The sequence below is a fragment of the Mesoplodon mirus genome (genome assembly GCF_964341445.2).
Source record: "Mesoplodon mirus genome assembly, chromosome: 3".
Classification (NCBI taxonomy): Eukaryota; Metazoa; Chordata; class Mammalia; order Artiodactyla; family Ziphiidae; genus Mesoplodon; species Mesoplodon mirus.
In genome coordinates this window covers 161,811,481-161,836,040 of record NC_138978.1, presented here as the reverse complement: position 1 = coordinate 161,836,040, position 24,560 = coordinate 161,811,481, and the positions used below count along the sequence as shown (strand labels likewise).

Here is a 24,560-nt window from a genome sequence, read left to right as displayed (position 1 = left end):
TCAGTGAATTGTTATCATTTTAATTTAAATCACAACAAAGTAGAAGTTGAAAGACCGTAGCCAGAATAAGAAAGGAAGGAGAATTCTCAGTCAAAAAGGGGAATTCAGGGCTTCCCTGGTGGCGCAGTGGTTGAGAATCTGCCTGCCAATGCAGGGGACGCGGGTTCGAGCCCTGGACTGGGAGGATGCCACATGCTGCGGAGCAACTGGGCCCGTGAGCCACAGCTACTGAGCCTGCGCGTTTGGAGCTTGTGCTCCACAACAGGAGAGGCCGCAACAGTGAGAGGCCCGCGCACCGCGATGAAGAGTGGCCCCCGCTCGCCGCAACTAGAGAAAGCCCATGCACAGAAACGAAGACCCAACACAGCCAAAAATAATAAATAAATAAATAAATAAATAAAAATTTTAAAAGGGGGCGGAATTCAGACAAATCTAAGATGAATTTGACTATGTGTTAATGTCAGGGAGTTAAGTATGTTCTGTTTATTTTCACTTCCACTCACCCTACCTCTGACCAAACTACTTGTTCCCTTCTTTGTATTTCCAGGGTATTTTGTATGCCTATCTGTAATAGCAGTTACCACATGGTGCTGTCATTATTTCTTTAGGTATTTATTATTTGCCCAAAGGGATTGTGGGTCTTTAAGGGTACAGGCCATATTTTATTTATTTAGTACCTCCACAATGCCTGACATATAGTAAATACTTAATAATCTTTGTTAAATGCATGAATGACTATAATTATGTTCTTTCCTTCATTAGTTGTCTTATACCAATATTTACCACTCTCTTCTTTCTTTCTTTTTTCATCTTCTCTCTTCTGTAAATTTTCCCTTCCTTCCAATTTTTGTTTTATGTCACTCCTTTCCTTTTCTAGTGCATCCCTCTATCTCTTTGTTTCTTATTTAATACACTGTCCTCCCCTTCTGCTCTTACAGAGGTTTTCTGTAATAGCCAGGTTTTGGGGCTGGGTGTGGCAGGTTGTGACAGTAATGGTAGTATGACTAATGTCAATGAGAAATGAGAAGTTTGCCCTAGGCTACCAGTTTCACAGAAGTCCATGACTAGAGACTAAGACTTCCTGATCCTTTGTTGTTATATCCTAAATTATTCTCTTGTTTCTGTCTCTGAATCTTTTAAATCCATTCTGTACCTAGAGTTTCTTAAAATATTATATAAACTGCTACCAGAACCTCTTTGTGCATAAATGATTAACATCTCAATCCCTAATACCTCCTACCCCACCCTACCCTGCAAAAAAAAAAAAGTTTGCTGTATCTGGAGCTTATGGTTGCAAATGGTAACATCTCATCTGGCTTACTGAACAACTTTCTGAAAGAGTAAGCGAGTGATCAGAGATTGAACCGTGGACACAAAATATATCAGCTCCAGAAAGTAATGTCTTAAAGCCTGTATTGTGTCCTGTAGACCCCTGGTCTAAATTCCAAAGCTCCAAGACAATACCTGTCATAGATAGTTGACACCCAGGATTGATTTGTAATATAGTCATTTATTATTTCCCTGAAATAATCAAGAGAATTATTTAGAGAAAGAATAGAAAGAACCAGCCAAGTCTGAGAGAAGAGAGCCATAGTCTCCCAGGCTGGATATGTCCATTAAATGAATATACCTCGATGGCAGGAGAGCTATAGCTTTAGATTCATTTTCTCAAAACTGTTGCTTAGTCAGAATTCCTTGTTTTAGGAGTCCATTTTCACCTGTGTAAGATAGAAAGGATCTAACAGGGTGAGGAGGAAAGCTGCCTTCATGCCATCTTCACTTCACTCAAGGCCTTTCAAGGCAGTCTGTACAATTTGAGCTTATTTCTGGTGATTAGTATCTAATTCTTTCTCTCTCTGCAACGCCAGGATTTTCCTTTGCAGTGGTAAACAGGCTTCCACAGAATAGAGTCAGGAGGAGTTATTGTTATAGGTCTTCTGTAAAATGGGGATATGGATAACACCTAGCCCAGAATTGTTATAGTTAATGGATTATAAGAAATGCATTATGAGAAAAATATACAGAGTGGATTAGTGCTCAAGACATATAACCTGAATTTATTTATCATTGTTTTTGTAACAGAGGGATGTGGGCTGGTTTTTGTGGCATAATTTGAAGACAAATACAGTTATCACCATGGCATTAGGGAAATGAAAGTGACTTTGGTTAGAGAATAATACATACTTCAGATGAGGTGCTATCCTCCCCTTCCTAACCTGTGTAGGCAAAGAAGAGCTTTGTATTCAGTTAGCTAAGATGGGAGAATATTCCAGAAATTATCATAGCACATGGGTCTCCAGCAAAATTTAATTTAGACCCTAACGCTAAATGTCCTCTCGGTGCATTTGTGCCATTCTCTCTGCTTTCCACTTTAGCTCTTCCCACCTCTCTGCTTTCTGTTTTCTGACTGCAGCTATTCCTGCCTTCCCCCTGCCCCACCCTTTTAATTCCTTTCTTAGTTGTCCGTTCAACTCATTCCCTTCATTACTAATTCTCAACCTAGCCACTGTTGCCAGGTCCCTGTGTTTGTGATTGGTTCATTGGTTTCCATTTTATCAACTAAAGTAATCATGCTGCAGGGTCAGACATGAATTAGAGAAATTTAATGTGAATTTTCTTGTTTCTGTGTTTTCTGATTTTTTTCTTTCTCCCAGTTTCGAGTATTTACAGCCCCCTTCCATAAGGTAGGCTTTGCTGATTTCTGGCTGGCCGATCAGCTGAACAGCCTGTCAGTGATACTGATGGACCTGGAATATATGATCTGCTTCTACAGTTTTGAGCTCAAATGGGATGAAAGTGGGGGCCTGTTGCCAAATGATTCAGAAGGTAGGGTATGAATGTGCATCCACACTACTGAACTGCCAGTGTAAACCAAGAAATACTGGGAATGATAACTGAGAAATTTAAGATCATCCAATAATATTACAAATTTAATTAAATGTACTTGGCACTCCTTTAGCAATCTCTTTATCTGATATAATTTGGCTCTTAAATTATGTATTATCATTTTAGCCATTCATTTGCCAGGAGATTTACAACTTAAAGAATTCTAAAACTAACTTCTAATACATTGGTAATTAAATCACAGATGCTTTAGTGTCAACAATTGCCATCACAGTATTGCTTTACTATGATCAAAAATACTGATAATTTAGAAATCAGATCAAGTGCTTTGAGAAAGTCATTATAGGTGTTTTTTAATTCTTCTTGGGGACCTTATTTTTCTTTTGGCTCTTTTTATCACTCTTTGTTTATGCCAGGTGTTCAAGTTACTAAGGAATTTTGCCTTAATGGCAAAGACTAACTTTAGACAGATTATGTAACAGCTGACTAACAAAAGTTAATGAAGCCAGTGCCAACACATTTTCATTGATTGCCAGCAGATCACAATGCTATTGTATGTTGAACCACTCTGATATATTTCCAGAATTTGAAGAAAATTGATTTATGAACTCTATTCTTCTCATTTTAAAAGTATAAACTCTGCTGTTTGTTTTCTTTGTTCATTTTATTTTTTTTTAAAGAACAAGAGTGTGAACAACCTATAGTGGGTATATTGTAGTGGTTTGGAGTTCATGAAGTTGACTGGAGTCACCAGTGATATATATAGGTTTTCCAGATGTTTCAGAGCTAATTTTTTTCTCTTTGATTAGTGTACTCATCTTCTAATTGTCTTATAGTTTTACCACACTCCAAAGAAGGTGATTCCAGAATAGATAGTCAGAAATCTGAGCCGGCAGATTTTTCTAAGTTCCCACTGTGTATTTTACCTTCTCTCCTCAGCTTGTCAACCACTAAAAAGTTTAAGAATATAATAGTTGCAAAGAAAAAAGTGATTCTGAAACCCAGGTTCCTTGCTTTTATGGACTTCCTAGTGGTTACAATATATGACTCTAAATGATGTGAACAAGTTATTTTTTTTTAATTGTAGTCTTTTCTTCTTTGAAATCTTCACAGAACCAGAAATTTGCCACAAATACTCATATGGTGTGCGGGCTATTGTTCAGTGCATTCCTGCTTGGCTTCGCTTTATCCAGTGCCTGCGCCGATACCGAGACACAAAAAGGGCCTTTCCTCATTTAGTTAATGCTGGAAAATACTCCACGACTTTCTTCACGGTGACGTTTGCAGCCCTTTACAGCACTCACAAAGGTATTCATTGATTGTGAAAAGATTTTTCAAAATCTGGATTTTCACCACTTGAATCTGTTTCTTACTCTGGTTACCTTTCCATTTGTCATGCTTCTTTTTTTTTCCACTGATGCTCCAGTCCCTTCAGGTATACTACTTTGTTCTTGAACACAATTTTAGTCTCATTCCAGTATTTACTAACAAGTACCGTTAAAAAGAATCAAAGTCATATGGAAGAGAAAGGATTTTGTGATAACGTTTGAAATCCTGAATTTGTTTAATGGGTTCAATCCAAGACACCTTGGGTTTTCATTTGGTTTTTTAGACTTCTTGTTCATTAATGAGGTTAGGAAATGCTAGGTGAAGAAGATTCCCTCTGGCAATCATGTATATTTTTAATCGCTTTCCTTCACCAAGTAGTAAGGATTGTTTCCAGCCTATTTAACTGCAAATTGAGTTCTCTGATCTCTCTAGTTTCTTATCTCCATGGCAACCAGTTATTACTTGAGACTGTTCTTCTGTTGGGAGGAGAAAAAGGCTTTTAGGTTCTGAGCCACATACAGGCATTCCTTTTGAATTTTTAACCTTCTCCTAAGAACTGTCAATCAAAGATCTCACTTCCTTTTACTAAAATGCCTTCCTTCTTTGTCTATTTAAATCAGCCTCTACACCTTAGAGGCTACACTCTCATCTGTGAGTGGTAAAGAAATGTTAACCAATTGAAATTATTACAATTATTTTTAGATACTTTGATAAAAAGTTCTTTTTCTGTGATTTTTTTTTTTAATTGAGATGCTGTATTTAGGAGCCTTAGCTAGTGCTCCAGAACTGCTGCTGTGTGTCTGATGGTCTTGAAAGATTAGGGTGGTTGTTTTTTGTAAAGCTTGTGATTTGGTCCAGCAGAACACTTTATAATGTACGTCCACTTTTTGCAGTAGATTCTGTGATTGCAGTAATATTGATAATGCAGCCAATAACTTTACCACTATGGAGGCACTCTTGTTAAATGATATAATTTAACTAAGTACCTCAGTGAAAGAAATACATCCTGAAGCTCCCTTAATTTTTTTTTTTTAACTCCTCTCTCATGTGCACCTACTGTTTGGCTGGCTCCTCAGACTCTCCATTGTACATGCTTACCCATTGGTCGGCCTGGGATACTGGTAGATTCTGTACTCAGATTTTGCATTTTACCCTTTCTGCAGGTCTCTCCCTTCAAGGATTACCCCTCTAAATTTCTAGCTGTTCCATCCACCCTGACTCTGTCCTGGAGGCAGTAAGACTGATTTTTCTGTGACTGGAGTAGAAAGAGGGTATTGGGAGCACCCTCAGGCAAAAAACCACAAACTCACAATTCTTACTCTTTATGCCAACATCTTTTCAAAGTAAGCTCAGGCTTTTTGCCTGCTTTTGGTGGCTTTCCAGTGCCTTCTAATAGTTATTCTTTTTTTTTTTCCTTGAAGTATAATTGACTTAACAATATTAGTTTCAGGTGTACAACATAGTGACTCAATATTTCTATATAATACAAAGTGATCATGATAAGTCTAGTTACTGTCTGTCACCATAAGAAGTTATCACAATATTACTGACTATAATTACTATGCTGTACATTAGATCCCCATGACTTATTTATTTTATAACTAGAATTTTATACCTCTTAATCTCCCTCACCGATTTCACTCATCCCCTAACCTGCCTCACTTCTGGCAACCACCAGTTTGTTCTCTGTATGTATGTCTGCTTCTGTTTTGTTATGTTTGTTCTTTTTTTGGTTTGTTTTTTATATTCCACTTTTAAGTGAAATCATATACTATTTGTCTTTCTCTGTCTGACTTATTTCACTTAGAATAATACCCTCTAGGTCCATTCATGTTGTGGCAAATGGCAAGATTTCATTCTTTTTTGTGGCTGAGTAATATTCCAGTGTGTGTGTGTGTGTGTGTGTGTGTGTGTGTACCCCCCACATCCATTCATCTATCACTGGACACTTAGATTGCTTTCATACCTTGGCTGTTACAAATAATGCTGCAGTAAACACAGAGGTGCATATGTCTTTTCAAATTAGTGCTTTTATTTTCTTCAGAAAAATTCCCAGAAGTGGAATTGCTGGATTGTGTGGTAGTCCTATTTTTAATTTTTTGAGGAATCTCAATACTGTTTTCCATAGTGGCTGCACCAATTTAAATTCCCACCTACAGTGCACAAGGGATCCCTTTTCTCCACACCCTCTCCAACACTTGTTTTTTGTTGTCTTTTTGATAATAGTCATTCTGACAGGTGTGAGGTGATATATCATTGTGGTTTTGATTTGCATTTCCATGATGATTAGTGACGTTGAGCATCTTTTCATGTGCCTGATGTCCACCTGAATGTCTTCTTTGGAAAAATTTCTGTTCAGGTCCTCTGCCCATTTTTCAATCAGGTTGAGTTTTTCTGCATGTTGAGATGTATGAGTTACTTGTATATTTTGGATATTAACCCCTTACCTCATATATCCTTTGCAAATATCTTGTCCCATTCAATAGGCAGCCCTTTCGTTTTGTTGATAGCTTCCTTCCCTGTGCAAATGCTTTTTAGTTTGATTAGGTCCCATTTGTTTATTTTTGCATTTATCTCCCTTTCTAAGGAGACATATCCAAAAAAATATTGCTAAGACTGATGTCAAGAGCATACTGCCTATGGTTTCTTTTAGGAGTTTTAATGTTTCGGGTTTTATATTTAAGTCTTTAATTCATTTGGGGTGTATTTTTGTATATGATGTGAAAAGGTAGTACAGGTTGATTCTTTTGCCTATACCTGTCCAGTTTTCCCAGCACCATTTATTGAAGAGGCTTTATTTTCCCCATTGTATATTCTTGCCTCCTTTGTCATAGTTGAATTGATCATAAGTATTGGGTTGACCAAAAAGTTCGTTCGGGTTTTCATAAGCTTTTATGGAAAACCCGAACGAACTTTTTGGCCAACCCAATACTTAGGTTTATTTCTGGGCTCTCTGTTCTACTAATCATGTGTCTGTTTTTGTGCCAGTACCATATTGTTTTGATTATTGTAGCTTTATAGTATAGTTTGAAATCAGGGAGTGTGTTACCTCCAGCTTTGCTCTTTCTCAAGATTGTTTTGGCTTTTTGGGGGGGGTCTTTGTGTTTCCATACAAATTTGGGTTTTTTTTTTCTAGCTTTGCAGAAAATGCCATTGGTATTTTGATAGGGATTGCATCGAATCTGTAGATTGCCTTGAGTAGTATGGTCATTTTAACAATATTAATTCTTCCTATCCATGAAAGCTCCCCAAATTTTAACTCTTGGTGAAGAATGCTATTTTTCAGTCCAGGCATGCATCATGATTCAGAAGGTTGTTAATAGAGAATTTCTAAATCAGGCAATTAATTTGATACATGTTACCCTATGGCTTAATAACCCTTTACTTTTCTCCCATCCTGGGTAAAACTGAGTACTGGTCTTTCTTTTCTTTTCTTTTTTTCTTTTTTTTTTTTTTTGGTTGAATATTTTAGGATGTAATGTATCTTTAACTATACTGATACCATTCAGTAAGAAGCTGAAAATCTGAATTCCTCGAATCTGCAAACACTCCAAATCTGAACACCTAAAGCTAGAAGCAGTGGTTTGGATAGTATTGTCCTTAGATTTTTTTTTGTTGTTCATGTACCCATTCAAATAACCTTTTAAACTATTGATATATTACTTTATTATCTTTATTTTATTATTTTAAACTATATTACTTCTCAGACATTTTTAAGTTTATGTCTGAAATTTTTTGTCTTAAATTTAAATAATTACAAAAAAATCTTTTCCAGTAAATTTTAAATATTCACATTTTTTTTAAAAGCTGCTAAGTGTTTCTACTAAGTGTACCCAGGTAATCTAAATATAAAGGCATTATACCATAATTTAAATTTTTTTAATGAAGCAATTCTACAATAGTCAGAAATTTTACATCTCTGTCCCATTGAACTTTATTTTAGTATAATATACTTTTGTTTTAATGACTTTTGTCTGATACATAGCATGTAAATTGAAATTAAATTATGAATTTCCTATTAGTAGGAAAATTAGTTACGAGGAAGATAAATTCCTATTATTAGGAAAAATACTTGTTAGAATAATTTTTTTCTTTCTGTGTTGTAATTATCATTACTCTGATTTTATCTATAGTTGTCAAAATAATATTATAAATTTTAATAATTATTACACATAAATATTTCTTTTTTAAAAAAATTTATATTTATTTATTTTTGGCTGTGTTGGGTCTTCATTGCTGCGCACAGGCTTTCTCTAGTTGCGGCGAGTGGGGGCTACTCTTCGTGGCGGTGAGCGGGCTTCTCATTGCAGTGGCTTCTCTTATTGCAGAGCACAGGCTCTAGGTGCACGGGCTCAGTAGTTGCAGCTCGTGGACTCTAGAGCACAGGCTCAGTAGTTGTGGCACTCGGGCTTTGTTGCTCCGCGGCATGTGGGATCTTCCTGGACCAGGGCTCAAACCTGTGTCCCCTGCATTGGCAGGCAGATTCTTAACCACTGTGCCACCAGAGAAGTCCCAATATTTCTTAATGAGGTAAATTTATATTACTTATTACTCTTCCATTTTTCAGTTTTTATATAAGTAAATCCTGAGAAACTTTGTTAGCATTGCTATATACGTAAGAATGGAAATTTTGTTGTTGCATTGTCCCTCAGTTTTTTGGACAAATCCTGAATTATACGCCCCCCAAAATTGCATAGTAAACTATTATTAATAATTATTTTTAGTGATCTATCAAGTTTTCTTTGTTGAAAGCAAGGAGTTGAAAATAAACTGAGTAAAGAATTGAACATAAACTGAATGAAAAACGATTTGTTAACTAGTCACTAGAGTCATTCACTTTCTCTGTTTCTGGACAGTATACCAAAAAGCTTGAGTAGGACCAATCATATATTTAGTTTTAAAGCTCCTTGTTTAGTTCAACATACTCAAGAAACAATTAGGAAAATTAAAATATTGTTAATTTTAATACATTTTCAATGCAGTGTTTTTGATGAAATGCTTTAACACATTTTTTAAATGTATTTTTGAAAAAAATTTTGGAACTGCAGATTACACTCATCCAATTTATAGAGAATATCTGCTATATACCCTAATTAGAAAACCAGTCAGCCAAATCAGAAAAAGTTCTGACTTTACATACCTTAATTTAAAATACTTTACTGTTAGGGGATATCTGTATGTGTATGTCTGATTCATTTTGTTGTGCACTGGAGGCTAACACAACATTGTAAAGCAACCGTACTCCAATAAAAAATAAAAAATAATAATAGTAAAAAATAAAATAAAATACTTTACCGTTAAAAATGCTAACCATCATCTGAGACTTCAGTGAGCCTTCTCATGCTTTTGCATTAGAAACATCAAAGATCACTGATCATCATAACGATTATTATAATAATGAAAAAGTTTGTGAAATATTGCAAGAATTAACAAAATTTAACAGAAATACAAAGTAAGCAAAAGGAAAAATAGCGCCTGTAGACCTGCTCAACACAATTTGTAAAAAGCACTGTGTCTGCAAAGCGCAATAAATTGATACACAACAACAACAGAGTTTTGACTGAAATTAATATACTTATGTATACCCCTGTGTAAACACCTCACTTTTTAGTTTTAATTCTGAATTAGGTAGGGAGGTGAGTGGGTAAGTAGGTGCATAGATAGATTAAGAATTATTGAGAATATTCTATGTATCAGGCTGTGCCAGGCAGTAAAAAAAGAGCAACAAACAAGACACGATTCTTGCCCTTAAGAATTTATAATCTAGTAGGGGAAATAGGTAAAAAGGCATTCATTGGTTGCACAACAATGTGAATATAATTAAAACTTCTGAACTGTACACTGAGAAACGGTTAAGGTGGTAAATTTTATGCTGTGCTTTTTAGCACAATTTAAAAAAGAGAGACGTTAAAATAGAGGGTAAAGAGATAGCAGGGTTACCAGAACAGCCTACATACAGCTTAAGTTCCTAACCCAGCCTCTAGGCCTCAGGAAGGGAAGAATAAAGAAGACTTCCCAGAGGTGATGGTTAAGCTGTATCTTATTGTCTATATTAAGTTAGGGAGGATTCCACTTATCCCATTATGTGTCAAAACACAAGTCCATGTAATTTATGAGTGATAGAAATATTACAAGTGTTACTGTTTCCCAGTTTTGTTCATCTTTATCCCTAGGGCGTTCCCCCACCCCCACCCCAGATAAAACCCTACCTTTAAAGCGGAGATCATAGTATCTGTTCTGTTTATGTCACAGATTTGTTGTAAGGATCAAATAAGGTAGCGCACATGAAATCAAGAAATTCTGACTTGCTGTACAAGTGGAATTTATCTTTAAATGAAATATAATTCTCTTTACTGTCTAGAGCTAGTATATGTGTGTCTTCCTTTATGGAAAGTCTTTTCACAAGAAACACGATCACCTTGAGTGTGTGTGTGTGGGTAAGGGTGTTGTACTGGGTAAGTATCAATTAGGAATGTGTTTGGTTTTTTATTCAAGTAACACAGCTGTTTACTGACTGAACTTGATTCATGTGCCCACAGTCAAATTTTTAAAAACACAAGCATTTTTTAGAGGAACCATTGGTTGTACAGTTTAACGATATCCCTAAAATTAAAAAAAAAAGACACTTTTTATAGTTGCTACATATAAAATATTTATATCACTAAATTTTTTTTACCAAAAAAGACAAAGGAACCCATGACAGAAAATTTGACATTGAATGGTGATCAAAAGCAGAATTTGATTTCTATTGTTTTCTTGGACAATATTCCAAGAGAAAAGGTATCAGAAAACATAGACTAGAAATGATCATTGAGTTTAAAAGAATAGATTGTGCATGGTTAATGAGGTTGATCTTTTTCAGTTTAATGTGTATGTGCTATTGCAAAGGATAAATTTTCTCAGGGGGGAGAAGTGTCGAAAATGGTGAGGTAACTTTGTTCAGACTCAGGAATCTGAGTCTTTTCAGATAACTAGCCTACAAGAGTTACCATAGTAACAGTATTATTGGGGGCATTTTCAAGATTGTTTCAAAGGTTATGTCTTATGCCACATGATTTGTAAAAATGGAGACGCAAGGGTTAACTCTACACTTAGAATCACCTTTTAAAAGGTGAGGGAGGGGGGTTAGGCCCATTATTGGGAGAATAAGTATGATAATACTGCAGCTAGCCCTTACTTGTAGTAAGAAGGAAACAACTTTAAACATTTCAGTATATTTTATTTTCTATCTTTGATTTTAGAAACAAAGGATTTAGCTCTCAGCCAATCTTATTTTAAGAATTCACATTTCGTTACAAGCCTAAATTAGAAGCCAATTCCGACAAGTTTTTTGTTGGAATTGCGAGCGGAGGAGACAGGAAATTATTTTAAATGGTTTTTGTGTGTCCTTGAGGTTTCTTGGCCTTGGCAAGGAAAAGCCTGTGGGAGGTACAATAATAAAAAAGCTATTGTGTTATTATTTCTAATCCATTGATGGGGAGAGAGTACTTCATTAGATTTTCTGGTTTTCATTTACAGTTTCTAAAATTCTAAAATATTTATAAATTCTTAGTGGATTTTGCTCTTTGCTGTTCTCTGAATACATAGAAGAAGAAAAAACTTCTCTTAAAAAATACTTCATGTTTTATTTTAGACTCCTTTGTTAGCATTTGTTAGCATTTACTACTAGACATTTTAAAATAGTTGGAAAAAAAGAGATACTCTCTACTCACTTAAAAGCCGAGTTCATTTGTATTTCTTTGCTTGGTTGTTTTCCAGTGCCCAGATCTCGTATATCTTCTAGATCCCTCCTTGTTTAACATTCTGTAAGGGGTGCTGTGTCCCCTAATGAGGATTCCTCAGCAGTAGTTCAGTGCCTTCAGTGCAAATAGTCATTTCATTGTTTTGGGTGAGCACACATAGCCCTGCAGTGCTTCCTCTCTGGGGGTATGGCCAGTTTGTTATGCTGTTTCTACTCTGAATAATGAGCTTCTGTGCCAGAATTTCCAAATTTTAATCTTGTTATACTATAGTAGAAATGCTTTTTTTTTTTTAATCTCTAGGGAAACCTTTTTTTTTTTTTAACATCTTTATTGGAGTATAATTGCTTAACAGTGGTGTGTTAGTTTCTGCTTTATAACAAAATGAATCAGTTATACATATACATATGTTCCCATATCCCCTCCCTCTTGCGTCTCCCTCCCACCCTCCCTATCCCACCCCTCCAGGCGGTCACAAAGCACCGAGCTGATCTCCCTGGTCTAGGGAAACTTTTGTTCCATTAACTTTTTAAAGACGTACATAAAATTTTTTAAAACAACTCATTTGAATAAATGCTTTCATTTTGGACTTAGTATTGAAAGTAGCTCAAATCTTTAACCCTTTTGAAATTTGATACATTTCGCTATAATTTCTCTAGCCTAACTAATAATGCAGACAAGAAATAGATTATTTTAGAATTCACCATTTGTCAGTATTGGCTTAAATCCTGCTGATGCTATAAAATCAAATGTGAGGTATTGTTTCTTTCTGATTATTAAATTGACTTTAATAGTATTTCTTGAGTAATTTATATGTACTTGGCATTGTGCTGATTTTAAATGGTTTTATAAATATTATACTAACAATCCCATTTATATTTCACCTTAAGTTTCTTTTAAAACATTAATTATAGCTTTGAATAAATTATATTTTTGTATCATCTTTGTCATATAAAAGAAAAAGCTTTTTAAAAAAACACTTGTCCTTATACCCTGAAGCTGTTCTTGTTGACTTTTCTCTAGTCACCTTTGTTTTCTTAATTGCTCTTATAACTGATAGATGTAATTTGTTAGCATTTCTATGTAAATTGTGTTGCTTTTGAAACACTCATGCACAAAAATTTAAAGTTTAAAAACAGTCTCTATTATTGTTTAGATACTGCTGGAGGATCTGTGATGTTTAAAAGAACAAGGTCAAAATTATTTATGAATTCAACTTACGGAGCAATTTGTCTAATTGAAAAAGAATTTAAAGACAAGTACTTGAAAATAAAATTTTTAATTTTAATTTATATATTATTTTATGTTATATATAATTTTACATGAGGCTCTTATTGGTGAAAAGTATAAACATCAAGAAAAGGTATAGTGTCTAGGTATTTTCAGCAAAAAGAAAAGAAAAAAGGAGAAAAACTGAGCAGGCAAATGAATTATGAGGCCTTAAGTTCCTGCTAGATATATGTTACTCTAGGGAATGTAAGCAGTAGATTATACATGAATCTCTTTCTTTCAGAGTTTCATAATATAATACAATAAGTGTACTAATCAGATATTGCTACATAATAAACCACCCCAAAACTCAGCAGCTTAAAACAACAGTAATTTATTCTCCTTTATATATGTGTATATATTTATTCTCCTTTATGTTTGTGGGTCAGCTGGGAATTGGTGGAACTAGGCTGGGGTCAGCTGAATAGCACGGCTTTAGGCCGCTCTTCCCATTGGGTTTTTGGCTCTTTCCTGAAAGTTGGGTTTGAGTTTGTTACATGTTTATTCATTTTGGGGTCCCAGCCAAAGGGGCAGCAGTTATCCAAAGAAAAACTCTTTATGTGGTACTAGCAGAAACAATTAGTATTGCACAAACACTTTTTTAAGTCTGCTTATCTCACATGTGTGAACCTCCCACTGGCCAAAAGAAGTCATATAGCCCAGCCTAAAGGAAGTCTGCCCATCCTGAACAGCTAAAGCAAATTATTAAACCCAACATCAATGGAGTAAGAGTCACGGAAGAAAGGAGTGGATAATTTTAAACTGTAATCTAATCACCACAAAACAAATTAATTTTAACTGATTTTTTTAATTGGAAAAGGATATAAACATAATATTGTAGAATAAACATGGCTAATAAACATGAAAAATGTTCTACTTTACTAGTAGCAAAAGAAATGCAAATTAAAATCATATTTAATCAAGGAAGTGATGATACAAATTGCTGGCAAGGATGTGGAGAGATGAACACTCATTCTGTTGATTGAGTATAAATTGGTAAGCAATTTGGTAATTCTATCAAGAGTATTAAAATCATTCATACCTTTTAACTTAGTAACTCCCTTTCCATAACTTTTTCCTAAGGAAGTGATTAGAGAAGTGGGTATAAATGAATATATGTTCACAGCCCTATATAGTAAAAATTGAAAGTAATCTTATGAATGTCCAGCAGTAGGAGAATAATTTAATTACAGTGAGTTTATGGTACATGGAATATTATACAGTGGCTGGTCAAAAGTGACCCAAAGCACCTGCAAATAGTAGATGAAGAATAATGATATTATTTAAAGCTAATAATTATTGAATACTTCTATGAGCTAACATTCTTTTAAGCATTTAACATGTATCAACTCATTTAATCTTTGCAGCAACATTATGAGGTATTAGAATCAGAGCTGAATGGTAGTTAAAGTGGCAAAAGCAAATTTTATTCAGGAACTGTTGCAGTAGAAGAAAAGTGATCTCAGTACAGAACTGGGCTCAATTCTGAATATAGAATGGACTAGTGGGGATTTATAGCCAAGGAGTAGGGTGGTGGTCAATGAGTGGAAAATTGCTAAAAGGAAACATCAAGGATAAGGGAGGATTTTGGCTAAACTGACTTGACAGGATTTTTGCTGAAATCAGATCAGGGTGATCAGATGCCAAAGGTGGAGGATGAAGAATTTGATGAGAGATTGAGGTGATCAGATATCAAGGGTAAAGGGTTCTCTCTAAACTGACTTAGCAAGATTCTTGCTACAACAGGGTGATGCATGCTTGACAAGGATGGACACCAAGTTTAGGTCTAGGGAACTTAGAGGAGCCTGACTGTAGTTAGGTCAAGGAGAGTCTTTATCCATCCATCACTTCTGCTGGGTGCTACAGACTGACCCTGGAATAATGTAGGAGGGAATTACGGAGAGATGTGAATACCAAGGGGCAAGGAACATTGGATGCCATTTTAGAGAATGGCTACCACACTTTGTGTCTTGCCATTATTATTCTCCATTATTCACTTGCTGTGGAAATACACATGTACTAAATGGCACTTTTGGAAAGGAGAGAGAAATCCGAGTCCTCAGTCTCCAAACTACAGGGTTTTTGCCTTCCAATAACCCCCTATGCCCAAGATTCATATCACAACCACCAGAAACCCTCTGGTTATCTTAAGAAAGATTTATTTAACGGATGTTGAGTAGCTTACAGAAATCCCAACAGGCAGTGAAGACATCACACTTGTATGCCCAACACTACCAATACAGGACACCAATGTTATCTCTAGAACTGCAACTATGAGTACCTCTAGAATGAGGATGTGGCTGCTTCTCTTTGCCAGAATAAATTCTGCATGGTCCAAAATAAAAAGGAGAGTCTTTGTTGGAGGTAATCATTTGATCGTCATTTTTTAGGCGAGGAAATTCAAAACAGAGAGGTTAAGTTACTTGCCAAAGTCGTACAGCTATGAAGTGGAAGAACGTAGGTTGTGAATCTGAGTACAAACAATATAGCTCCAAAGTCAAGTAGCAAGTAGGTGACAATGCTAGAATTCACACCCAGGTCTTGTGATTATTTTTCTCTACCACACTGCCTTCTAATGTTATAGAATGACCTGAGCTCTTCCCAAAGGTGAAATGTTAAGCTCGTACTAAACAAAGGAAGATCAGATAGGGTAGTGTGTTATCCCTACAAGTGCCAAATAAATTTGTGTTTGGGGAAGCACAAAGGTACATTGAAAGAGAATAATTAGACTGTACTTTTATATGGTTAGGCCCACTTTGTGATCCCTTTGTCCTAATGGCCACATTTGTGGAAAACCAAAGACATTGCCAGGAACTAGCTATCTCACATTAACAGTCACACGCTTTTATTAGTAAGAGCAATGTGGAGTCAGCTCAACTATATCAATAATTTCTCTCTGGAAGAAAATTGAAAGTCTTTCTTGAATCGAAGGGAAACAAACACTAACATATTGATGTTGTTGCAAGTGATGGGAGAATGGATTGACATGAATAATTTACTTAGAGTTTTATTCTTTGTTAGGGTCATGAAATTCACTTCCTAAGAAATACCAGAGGTAATTAGGTATTTGTTAAAGCTGGCTGGCTATTTCCTTAACATATATTGTTAATAAACATTCCAGCATGCTTCCTAGAATGTAGCGAGTAAAATATGGAAACAAAGACCAGTAAGCTAATACTTAGTTTCATTGGTAGTATTTTGAATGAGGTGTAAGATGTGGTTTTAATTGAAATGTTTAGAGTGAAATTTTTCTTATATTAAAAGCAGTATTTTCTTCACATATTAAAAAATAGTGCTGCTACTTAATAGGAGGGAAAATAAAGCATCTGCGTACTGCTTAAATATCATATTGATGTGTTGCATTTCTTTGTTTCCTCATGTGGGATTCTCAGGGTTCTCTGTAAATACTTTTTGGTTGCCTCTGAATAATACCCTAGAGCATATTTCTTTTAAAAGTAGAATTGTACTGCTTGCAGCTGTTTTAACTTTACCAGGAAGTCTTTTCAAAAGAAATGAACATCCACCAAAGTGGAATACTGACGCTTACACAACGTTTTATAGCTGGTATAGAAAAGACTGAATCACTGAAGAAGGATGAACTGAAAGTCTAGGATCCGTTGTATAATCTTCCTCTTCCTTCTCAGTTATGAATATATGACTAACTATGTTTCCTTCTTCAACTAAAAAAAAATTTAATATTTGAAATCAATGTTTAAAATTTATCCTTCATTTAACCTTCTATTACAGAAAGTGGAATGTCTTTGCCTAGAAAGCCAGATCCATCTCTCTGCTCAATTTAATCAAATCCTCTGCCAGTAAGAATTTTAAAAGCACCATCTTAATGAAAGGCACTGTTTCATGTTGAGAGAAAGAACATGGGCTTTGGAGTTACCATGACTAAGATAATTTAGGAATATTTTACCGTATCGCTAGACAGAAGGAGAAAAGCCATGTGATTGATCATCTAGATAGATGCCAGAGACATTCATTAATTTAAAATATACATAAGGATACTTCTTAAATATAGAAAGTACTGTGTATACATATAGGATCAGTATATACACACATACATACATATATATGTATACACACACACACACACAATCTATTGATCAGCATCCCAGACTAACCACTAGAATCATGACTAGAGGGAAAATGTTAGAGACGTTCTCATTAAAATCTGGACTAACATGAGGATATCTGCAATCATCACTATTATTTAACATTCTTCTGACTATAATTATTATAAAAGAAAAGTAAGAATATTAAAATTTTAAATGAATAAAATAACATTTATAGGTAATATGATTGCCCAGTGCTGTCACTTTGTTTGCCCTTTTATGAACTTTTTATGGTGAATGTACAGTTCTTTTATAAATAGGAAAATAGTTATTTTCATTAAAAAAAAATTAAAATGGAGTTGGCCTAGACTATCTTTCTAAGGCTCCTTCAGCTCTTTATATTCTATTATTCTAATAGAGCTATTTGCCAATATGTAGCATCTTGGCACACATTATTTCATTTTGAACCTGATATTAACCCTGAGAGAAAGTAGATGTTATTATTATTTTAATATATCAGGAAGGTTAAATTGCCTGCCCTGGCTCACATGGCAGTAAGTAGCAAAACCATAATTCTCAGTCTCTGAATCCATTCCTTTTTCTACTTTAAAAAGTTATTTCCAACAAGGCAGCATGATGTAATGCTGGGATCCTCAAACTTCTGTATATGTGTGAATCACCATGGATTATTACTTTAAAATGCATAATATTGGGCCCACCTTCAGTCTAATTAACTAGGATTAGGGTGATGATCCAGAAATTTATACATTTTTAACAGGCACCTCATGGTGCTTCTACTAAAGGTGATTCATTGGCCACACTTAAGTAAACATTAGTAGACCATAAGTTTGTTTTCTACATCTGTAACTCTATTTCTGTTTTGTAGGTAAGTTCATTTGTACCCTTTTTTTAGATTCCACATATAACGATATCATATGATATTTGTCTTTCTCTATCTGACTTCACTCAATATGACAATCTCTAGGTCCATCCATGTTGCTGCAAATGACATTATTTCATTCTTTTCTATGACTGAGTAATATTCCATTGTATATATGTACCACATCTTCTTTGTCCATTCCCCTGTCGATTGACATTTAGGTTGCTTCCATATCCTGGCTATTGTAAATAGTGCTGCAGTGAACATTGGAGCGCATGTATCTTTTTGAATTACGGTTTTCTCCGATGTATGCCCAGGAGTGGGATTGCTGGATCATATGGTAGGTCTATTTTTGGTTTTTTAAGGAACCTCCATACTGTTCTCCATAGTGGCTGTACCAGTTTACATTCCCACCAACAGTGTAGGAGGGTTCCCTTTTCTTCACACCCTCTCTAGCATTTATTGTTTGTAGATTTTTTGATGATGGCCATTCTGGATGGTGGAGGTGATACCTCATGGTAGCTTTGATTTGCATTTCTCTAATAATTCATGATCTTGAACATCTTTTCATGTTCTTTGCCATCTGTATGTCTTCTTTAGAGAAATGTCTATTTAGATCTTCCACCCATTTTTTGATTGGGTTGTTTGTTTTTTTGATACTGAGCTTCATGAGCTGTTTGTATATTTTGGAGATTAATCCCTTGTCGGTTGCTTTGTGTGCAGATATTTTCTCCCACTCTGAGGGTTGTCTTTTCATTTTGTTATTTTTAATTAAATCTCAAAGTGAATTGATACCGTGATTGATGAGATGGTTCCTAGGTTAAATATTTGAATAGATGTTTCAGAAGTCCTGGTAAAGTTTGGGATAATTTAACTTTTACTCTATTTCTGATACCCAATTTGAAAGAAAATGCGTCAAATGAAGGTTTCTATAAAAAGACATCACAGTCTTGGACTCTGAGATTAAGAATTGTTTCAGATGGCTTTTTTAGATCTGATGTGTTATACTAGTTTAGAGTATTGGCAGGTTGTGTGGAAAATGGTGGAAGAGATTTTGGCATGCCATCTTTCTCTGTGCATACCTCCTATTATATATACTCTCACTTCTTAGATCTGTTAATTAATCATAATGTAGAATATATATTGTCATTTTTTGCTAACATTTATTTTTTTGATCTATATTTTTATTCAACTCTTATTACTGTATACTGCTATTATGGCTACTTAAATGTTATACAGTCTTTTTTGTTTGTTTTTGTTAATATTGATATTCTTTAATAGACTCACTTGTCTTTTAAGTAAATAAAATAAATACTTCAACATTAGTAACAAATTACAATTGATCACAATGCACAAATGTATAGCAACACTGTGTTTGACAACATTTACTTAGAAGAGGTTAGGATGCCAGGAAGGGGAAAAAAACAACAACAACATGGTTTTCTAAAGAACAAAATCAGATCAATTGATTTTTATTTTTTTTACTTTCTTTGATTTAAGCAGTACGCTGTAGGCATGGGGGATGTAGAAGTTCTTATCTACTTTGTTTTAAGTTAATTTTGAACTATTTCACAGTTCATTATTTTTTTTTCTTTTTAACATCTTTATTGGAGTATAATTGCTTTACAATGTTGTGTTAGTTTCTGCTTTATAACAAAGTGAATCAGCTATACATATACATGTATCCCCATATCTCCTCACTCTTGCATCTCCCTCCCACCCTCCCTACCCCACCACTCCAGGTGGTCACAAAGCACTGAGCTGATCTCCCTGTGCTATGTGGCTGCTTCCCACTAGCTATCTATTTTACATTTGGTAGTATATATAAGTCCATGCCACTCTCTCACTTCGTCCCAGCTTACCCTTCCCCCTCCCTGTTCCCTCAAGTCCATTCTCTACGTCTGTGTCTTTATTTGTGTCCTGCCCCTAGGTTCTTTATAACCTTTTTTTTAGATTCCATATATATGTGTTAGCATACGGTATTTGTTTTTCTCTTTCTGACTTACTTCACACTGTATGACAGACTCTAGGTCCATCCTCACTACAAATAACTCAATTTTGTTTCTTTTTATGGCTGAGTAATATTCCATTGTATATATGTGCCACATCTTCTTTATCCATTCATCTGTCAGTGGACACAGGTTGCTTCCACGTCCTGGCTATTGTAAATAGTGCTGCAATGAACATTGTGGTATATGTGTCTTTTTGAATTATGGTTTTCTCAGGGTATATGCCCAGTAGTGGGATTGCTGGGTTGTATGGTAGTTCTATTTTTAGTTTTTTTAAGGAACCTTCATACTGTTCTCCATAGTGGCTGTATCAATTTACATTCCTACCAACGGTGCAAGAGGTTTCCCTTTTCTCCACACCCTCTCCAGCATTTATTGTTTGTAGATCTTTTGATGATGGCCATTCTGACTGGAGTGAGGTGATACCTCATTGTAGTTTTGATTTGCATTTCTCTAATGATTAGTGATGTTGAACATTCTTTCATATGTTTGTTGGCAATCTGTATGTCTTCTTTGAAGAAATGTCTGTTTAGGTCTTCTGCCCATTTTTGGATTGGGTTGTTTGTTTTTTTGATATTGAGCTGTTGGTAAATTTTGGAGATTAATCCTTTGTCAGTGGCTTCATTTGCAAATGTTTTCTCCCATTCTGAGGGTTGTCTTTTCGTCTTGTTTATGGTTTCCTTTGCTGTGCAAAAGCTTTTAAGTTTCATTATGTCCCATTTGTTTATTTTAGTTTTTATTTCCATTTCTCTAGGAGGTGGGTCAAAAAGGATCTTGCTGTGTTAAATCTTACACAATCTTATTTCCATTTTTAATTGGCTATAATTTTAGCTTGTGTCTGTGGCTTAATTTTTTTCAGTTTAAGAAAAAAGTTTCTACCCTTATGAATGTAGTACCTGAAGCTTTTTTCCAGCTTCATAAAGTAAGCACTTGAAACGGTGTCAAAAACTTTTAGGATCCTTGTATTTCTTTGTAAAACAATTATGGTCAGTAGCATTCCATTTAGTTAAAGAAATGACACTGTGTCTTTTTGCAGGAGAGGAGGCAAAAGCACATAATTTTATCCATTCTAGAATTATTATTATTTAGTTATATTACTAAAGGAGTGAGGAAGGGCAGAAGTCAATCTTTAATAAAAATCACTGAAGAGATCATTTTGTTATTGAAGAGCCAGTAAATAAGGATCTATACAGATGATAAGTTGAATATAAGTACAATTTAATAATTGAATTGCCTTGTTCATTACATCTGTCACATCTATTTTATTGAACATTTACAAAACATCTGAAGTGTGTCAGGCTGTGCTAGATGCTAGGCATGCATAGATGAACACCACATATCTTTTTTTTTTTTTAGTTGAAGTATAGTTGATTTACAATGTTTCAGGTATACAGCATTGGATAATCCCATCATACGTTCCTTGCAATTATCCACATAGGCAATAGTGCCATCTGCAAAAAGGGACAGTTTTATTTCTTCCTTTCCAATCTCTGTGCCTTGTGCTTCTTTTCATTTTTTTTTTTTTTTCTTTACCTTGTTGCACTGGCTTGAGCTTCCAGTACTATGTTGAGTAAGAATGGTAAGAGCAGATAATCCTTGCCTTGTTTCTAATCTTAAGGGGGAAGCATTCAGTTTTTTACCATTAAGTATAATAAATAAAATTTCCTCACCTAATGCTGTAGGGTTTTTGTTGAGGAAGCTTTATCAAGTTGAAGAAGTTCCTCTCTATTCCTATTTTTCTGAGAGATTTTGTTTTTAATCATGAATGAGTGTTGGATTTTTTTCAAATGATTTACCTAGATATTTTGATATGATCCTGTCATTTTTTCTCTAAGTTTAAACCCATTAAAATGGTGAATTACATTATTGAGTTTTGAATATTGAAATAGCGTAGCAGATCTGGAATAAACCCCACTTGGTCATGGTGTATAATTCTTCTTATATGTTGCTGAATTCTATTTGCCGATATCTTGTTAAGTATTTTTGTGTCTGTGTTCATGAGGGATATTGGTCTGTACTTCTCTTTTTGTGTACTATCTTTGGTTTTGGCATAGGTGTAAAAGTTATTTCATAAAATAAATTGAGATGTTTTGTTCTTCTAATTTGTGGAAGTTTTCTTCTTTAACAGCTTGGTAGAGTTCTCCAGTGAAACAATCTGGGCCTGGAGATATATTTTGGGGTAGTTTTTAAATACAAATTCAATTTCCTTATTAATTATAAGACTATTCAAATTATATATTTCATGTTCAGTGAGTTGTGATAGTCTTTGTTTTTTGAGAAATTTGGTCCTTGTCATCTAAGTTGTGAAAATTTATGGGTATAGAGTTAAATATAGTATTCCCTTATTATCCTTGTGATGTCTTTAGAGTTGTTAGTGATAATCCCATTTCATTCCTGATACTGTTAATTTGTGTTTTCTCTCTTTTCTCTTTTCTTTCTCAGCTATACTAGAGGTTTGTCATTTTATTGATCTTTTCAAGGAATCGGCTTTTTGTTTCATTGATTTTTTTCCTCTATTTTTCGTTTCAATTTCATTGATTTCTGTGTTTATCTTGATTATTTCCTTCCTTCTGCTTGCTTTGGATTTATTTTGCTTTTCTTTTTCTAAGTTCTTGAGGTGGGTTCTTAGACTATTTATTTGATATTTTTTCTCTTTTTCTAATGTATGCAGTTGTATGTATAATTATATGTATAATGCTACACATTTTCCTCTCAGCACTGCTTTAGGCAAGTCCCACAAATTTTGATATGTTATGTTTTCATTTTCATTTAGTTCAGTGTATTCTTTAAATTTCCCTTGAGACTTTATCTTTGATCTATGAATTATTTAGTAGTGTGTTGTTTAGTTTCCAAGTGTTTGAAGATTTTTCTGTTAGTGATTTTTTTGGCCTATCTTGCTATATGTTCATTGGGCACTTGAAAAGAATGTATGTTCTGCTGTTGTAGGGTGGAGTGTTTATTAGATCCTATTAGTTAATGATGTTGTTGAATTCTATATTGTTGCTTATTTTCTGTCTACTTGTTCCATTAGTTCTTGAGAAGGAGAGTTGAAATCTCTATAATTGTGGATTTGTCTATTTTTCTTTTCAGTTTTATCAGCTTTTGCTTCACGTATTTTGCTACTCTGGTTGTTTGATGTAGATCACAGTGAGGATTGCTACATCTTCTTCATGGATTGACTCTAATATACTTATATAATGGCCCTGTCTGTTTACACTAATTTTCTTTGCTCTGAAATCTACTTTATTTGATAGTAAAATAGCCACCCTGCTTTCCTTTGATTATTGTTTACATGATGCATATCTTTCCATACTTTTTTTTTTTTTTTTTTTTTTTTTGCGGTACGCGGGCCTCTCACTGTTGTGGCCTCTCCCGCTGCAGAGCACAGGCTCCGGACACGCAGGCTCCGCGGCCATGGCTCACGGGCCCAGCCGCTCCGCAGCATGTGGGATCCTCCCAGCCCGGGGCACAAACCCGTGTCCCCTGCATCAGCAGGCGGACTCTCAACCACTGCGCCACCAGGGAAGCCCTCTTTCCATACTTTTACCTTCAACGTAGTTATATTATTATATTTTAAGTGAGTCCTTGTAGACAGGATGTAATTGGGTCATAGTTTTTAATCCCCTCTGCCAATCTCTTTTAAGTGATATATTTACACCATTGACATTTAATGTAATTATTGATATGTTAGAATTTAAATTAAGTATGCCATTTTCTTTTTTGGTTTTCTGCTCTCTCTGCTTTTTATTTCTCTGTATTTACTTGAATATTTTTAAATTCCATTTTGATTTATCTATAACATTTTTGAGTGTCTCTCTTTGTATAGGTTTTTTAGTAGTTCTCAATATTACATTGTATATACATAACTTATCACAGTGTCCTAGAGTCATCATTTTACCATTTTGAGTGACTTATAGAAACCTTACCTCCCTTTACATCTCTTTACCCTCCCCCATTTATAGTGTAATGGTCTTAAATATTTCCTCCATACATTTAGCACCATATCAGACAGTGTTATAATTTTTGCTTCAGCTGTCAAGCATACTTTGGAAAACTCAAGAGGAAAAGTACAGCCTATCATATTTACCCATATTTTTGCTTACTTGGTTCTTTCTTCCTTCTTGAAGTTCTAAGGTTCCTTTTATTATTTTCTTTCTGTTTAGAGAATTCAACAATTCTTTCAGGGTAGATCTGCTAATATATTCTGTTAGTTTTCATCTATCTGAGAATGTCTTGATTTCCCCTTCATTTCCTGAAGGATATTGAGTATAAGAATTTGTATACATTGAGTATAAAAATTTGGGTTTATATTTCTTTTTTTTCCAGCTCTTGATAAATTTTGTGCTTTCTTCTGGCCTCCAGAAGATTTCTGATGAGAAATCCGCTGTCAATCATATTGTTTTAACCCTGGCCGTTAAGGTATTGGGTT

At 34.8% G+C, this 24,560-nt stretch overlaps 1 protein-coding gene across 1 annotated transcript in view; it reads left to right on the top strand.

The window, feature by feature from the left end:
• XPR1 (xenotropic and polytropic retrovirus receptor 1) overlaps nucleotides 1-24,560 on the top strand; it is a 198,317-nt gene that overhangs the window by 150,736 nt on the left and 23,021 nt on the right. The window contains exons 10-11 of the mRNA XM_082616569.1: nucleotides 2,655-2,826; nucleotides 3,958-4,152. Coding sequence (XP_082472695.1) covers nucleotides 2,655-2,826; nucleotides 3,958-4,152 — 367 coding nt within the window. The remainder of the gene's footprint in view (nucleotides 1-2,654; nucleotides 2,827-3,957; nucleotides 4,153-24,560) is intronic.